Source organism: Myotis davidii, unplaced genomic scaffold (genome assembly GCF_000327345.1).
Source record: "Myotis davidii unplaced genomic scaffold, ASM32734v1 scaffold217, whole genome shotgun sequence".
Lineage (NCBI taxonomy): Eukaryota > Metazoa > Chordata > Mammalia > Chiroptera > Vespertilionidae > Myotis > Myotis davidii.
The window spans coordinates 7191833-7195735 of NW_006290034.1; the positions used below are offsets into that span (position 1 = coordinate 7191833).

The window sequence follows — 3903 nt, forward strand, 5'->3', positions numbered from 1 at the left end:
CCACCCGTCCTCTTCACGAGTTCCTTACCCCTCGCCTGGACTTTGCATGAGTCCAATTTCGACCTCCCCACCCACCAAAGGCGCTCCAGGAAACCCGGCTCCCCCGCTGGGAGTTCAGATCCCACCCGGAGAGTATGATCTCTGTGCCGCCAGGGACACAGAAAAGCTTTGGTATTTAATAAATATGTAGATATTGATTTACTACACAGTGTGTGTCCTTCCCTGTAAGGTGGATGAGGAGGCGGATGGAGCGTGAGGACATTTCATTAGCTTGTGCTGGGTACACTACATAGCTCCTCCTCCTACTACGCACCTTATAGATCTTCGGGTTAAGTATACACACGCCCTTTTGCCTGTAAGAAACCCAGGCTCAGAGGAGCCAAGCGGCTTGCCTCCGTTTTTGCTATTTCTGTGTGATTCAGCAAGAATTCAGACATTGGGTCTGTTGGGCTCCAAAGCAGGTGCTTTCTCCATGCTGGCCCCATGCTCCTCCAACCTGTCCCTGCCCGCCGTGTGGGGCACAGGTTTCACCAGATACTTGCTGAGAGAATGAATGAAAGTTAGAAGCCACAGAGACTTTTAAGATCTGAAGTGCACCCCACACTTAATAAATGAAGAGGCCGAGGTCCGAGCACTTTGGTCCGCAGGCCTTGAGTGTGGCCTTAGAGATATGTGCTCAGTTTAGATCAATCGCTGCCTGCAGAGAACTTGCAGTCTAGCCGGGCCTGCACAGCTTAGTGGTTGAACGTGGACCTGCGAACCAGGAGGTCATGGTTCGATTCCCAGTTAGGGCACATGCCTGGGTTGCAGGCTCAGTCCCTGATATAGGGCATGCAGAGGCAGCCAATCAGTAATGCTCTCTCATCATTGATGTTTCTAGCTCTCTCTCTCCTTCTCCCTTCCTCTTTGAAATCAATAAAAATATATTTTTTTAAAGAACTTGTGGTCTAAGTTCAGAATACAGACAACTTAAAGATAACTAAGTTATTGAACCCTTACTGCATGGGCCTGGCTCTATAGCCACGAACAGCCTTATGAGGTAGTACTGTTATCTCCATTTTACTGAGAAGCAACTTAAGGCTCACTGAGGTTACTGAGCTAGTGCTGGTCTGGCTCCAGAACCGAAACAGCAGGGCCCTAGAACTCTGGCTCTTAGCTGCTGCTGCAGACCAACTCCTAATACGGAGTAATCCAAGGAGGCAGTCACTGTAGTGGGCATGCACGGGCTGTGGGACCCCAGCCCTGAAGGACAGGTGAAGTGTTCAAGGTGATGCATAGATGTTAAATGGTTGGAGTTACCACAGGGCCACAGTCACGGAAAGGAAACCCCAAGAGGGTGGTGGTGGGGAGAGGTGAGGCTAGAGGAGGAAACAGTGGCCAGATCATGAAGGTCCTTGTATGCCACCACACTCAAGAACTGAGTGTTCTTCTAAATAGCAGGAAGGAGCCACTGAGATGTTCTCTCAAGGGAATCGCCAACTCAGATTCACTCTGCAGAAAGGACACTCTGTCTGTTATGTCCCGGGGATCTTAGGGAAAACAGGGGAGTGGCCTGGGGGCAGAGATAGATGCGTTAGGAAGCTAATGCAGTAAAGAACTAAGGTAGTGACATCAGGGGTAGAAACAAGTGGAGAAATATGAAATGTTTTTAAAATAGATAATCAAAAATAGTGGTTAGCTTGATGAGGAAGAGACGGGAGCCATGGTGACCAATTCCAAGACCAACTTCCAACTGGAGCAGCTGAGATTACGAACCAGAAGGCACGTGTTTGTGGAGAAAGTGGTGAGTTCAGTCTGAGGCATGTTGAGTGGCAGTGCCTGAGGGATGCCTCGATGTTCCATAGACAACGGAGACATGAGGGTCTACAGCTCAGGAGAGGTCTGGGCTGGAAATACTGACTTGGATGACACCAGCAGATGGATGAGGCCACAGAAGGGATGGGAGGGCATGGAGTGGGAAGAGCAAAGGGCAGAAGACAGAAACTGGGAACACTACATTTTAGTGTCAGTAGGGGTAGAAATAAGTGGGCAAAGAGGAAATATTTGTACACCAGGACTGTTCTGGTATACTTTCTACCACCCCAAGGAACTTTTTGTTACCTTTCGATCTCTATTCAAAGAAATAAAGACACATATTTATCCATCTGGTTTATTTGCCAGTAACTGTAATTTTGGATCTAATGGACACCCCTTCTTCAGTTAAATTGCCACTAAAGAAGGTCAGGGGGAGGGACAAGTTCAGAATTCGGGTTGGGAGAGGATTAAGCATGGAGAGGCTGGGATGGTGGTGGGTCAGGGGCTGAAGCCCTCAGGAGTAACTGCCTGGCCCTCCCAGGGGGATGATGAAGACAGAGATGTCATCCCCGGAACCCAGCTTGTTGTTGGGGAGACGCCAGCCACGGTCCCGGGGGGTGCCCCGGGCCCCTAGGACCAGAGCTTGGGCCAGAGCTGTGTACCTGCCAGGAGCACACGTGCACAGTCATGTACCAACATGTCCATGGGAAGACAGATACACAGGCCCTCATTGCTTCCCTTTGCCCCTTCCTTCCCCACTGTCACCCCTCACTGCCCAGGCAGCCCCTACCTGCTGGGGTCATTGGGCTCATAGGTCGACAGCACCCTGTCCACAGTGGCAGCTACCTCACAGTCACTGGTGACATCCCACAGACCATCCGTCCCCAGCACGAGCACGTCATCGGGGCAGTGCTCATACTGTGTCAGGTCATACACTCGTACCTGGTGGGGAAAGAGGGTGGAGAGGGAGCCTGGGGGTAAAGGGAACTGGGGCAAAGCCAGCCAGAGCCCCAGAAGAGGGAAGGTGAGGTGAAGGAGGTGCCCCTACGACTCACCTCTGGGAAGCAGGAGAGGAAGGGCTTGATGGGCAGGCTGGAACTGCAGACCTTGAGGTTGTGGTCACCTAAGCCCCGGGTTACCCCAATGGTGGCCATCACTCGAGCCTGAGTAAAAGGAGGCAGGGGTGCTGCCAAAACCGTCTCCCCGACTCTGAAACAGGGCCCCTCCCACCCCTGCCCTCAGGGAGAACCTCCACCGCCCTAGACAACTCGTGGTGGGTTCTCAGGCCCTCTCCCACCTCTACCCTGGAGTTTACCTTTTTGCCCTCCCCACAGACCAGAGGAAACCTGAGATCCTCCAGCTCGATCTTTTTGTAGGCCCTGGGGAGGGGGGAGTAGAGGAGGCATCACCCAGGCATCAAAGCCCCTCTCCCCTAGGAGCCACGCTCCTCACACAAACCCCTAAGAAGGGCCACATCCCCCCAGCTCCCAGCCTGGCCCAGCCTCCAGCTTCTACCATGCTGTTGGCCAGGGACTGATTGCGTTGCCATGGGAACTGGCCCAGCTCTGAGGGAAGTGTTACCAGCCGGTCATGTTCTGGTCCCGGTACAGCATCCTCTGGCCCAGCTCCTTGGACTGAACTCTGCGGGGGAACTCGAGGTGGGTGAACTCACCACCCAGCAGCTCTGGTTTCAGGAAGCCCTGGGGTCGGGAGTGGCCAGAGGTTTTAGGCTTACTGCAAGGCCTGGTGTCTACATGATCTTAATTATGGCAGACCCTTAAGTGGAGTTTACTAGAGCCACACACTGTCTGATATGAACAGGTATTAACTCATTTACTGCCCACTGCAACCCTTAAGGCAGGAACTACTGATACAAGTCAAGGGGATTGTCCAAAGTCACTCAATTAGCAAAGCACTGGAACCAGGACTCAATCCCAGCTCCAAGGCCAGGACTTAAAGCTCTAAACCATATTGCCTCTCAGGGCCCTCCCCACCCCTGCCTCCACTTCCTTCCTCAGCTGGGGCCACTGTGGGAGCACGGATCAGCCCACGCTCCTTCCTGCTAGTCCTCCACCAGCCACCAGCTCGGCTCTGCACTCCTCTGAAAGG

The 3903-nt window shown here is 53.0% G+C and overlaps 2 protein-coding genes across 3 annotated transcripts in view; both read right to left on the reverse strand.

The window, feature by feature from the left end:
• RHOC (ras homolog family member C) overlaps positions 1–3903 on the reverse strand; it is a 29367-nt gene that overhangs the window by 6295 nt on the left and 19169 nt on the right. The gene's annotated exons all lie outside the window — the stretch shown is intronic.
• Positions 2136–3903, reverse strand: part of PPM1J (protein phosphatase, Mg2+/Mn2+ dependent 1J) — a 3719-nt gene continuing 1951 nt past the window's right edge. For both annotated transcript variants that reach the window (XM_006763018.2, XM_006763017.2), the window contains exons 5-9: positions 3376–3494; positions 3110–3173; positions 2850–2957; positions 2585–2736; positions 2136–2456 (exon numbers count right to left, since the gene is read on the reverse strand). In XM_006763018.2, the coding sequence (XP_006763081.2) occupies positions 2309–2456; positions 2585–2736; positions 2850–2957; positions 3110–3173; positions 3376–3494 (591 nt within the window). In that variant the 3' untranslated portion in view covers positions 2136–2308. The remainder of the gene's footprint in view (positions 2457–2584; positions 2737–2849; positions 2958–3109; positions 3174–3375; positions 3495–3903) is intronic.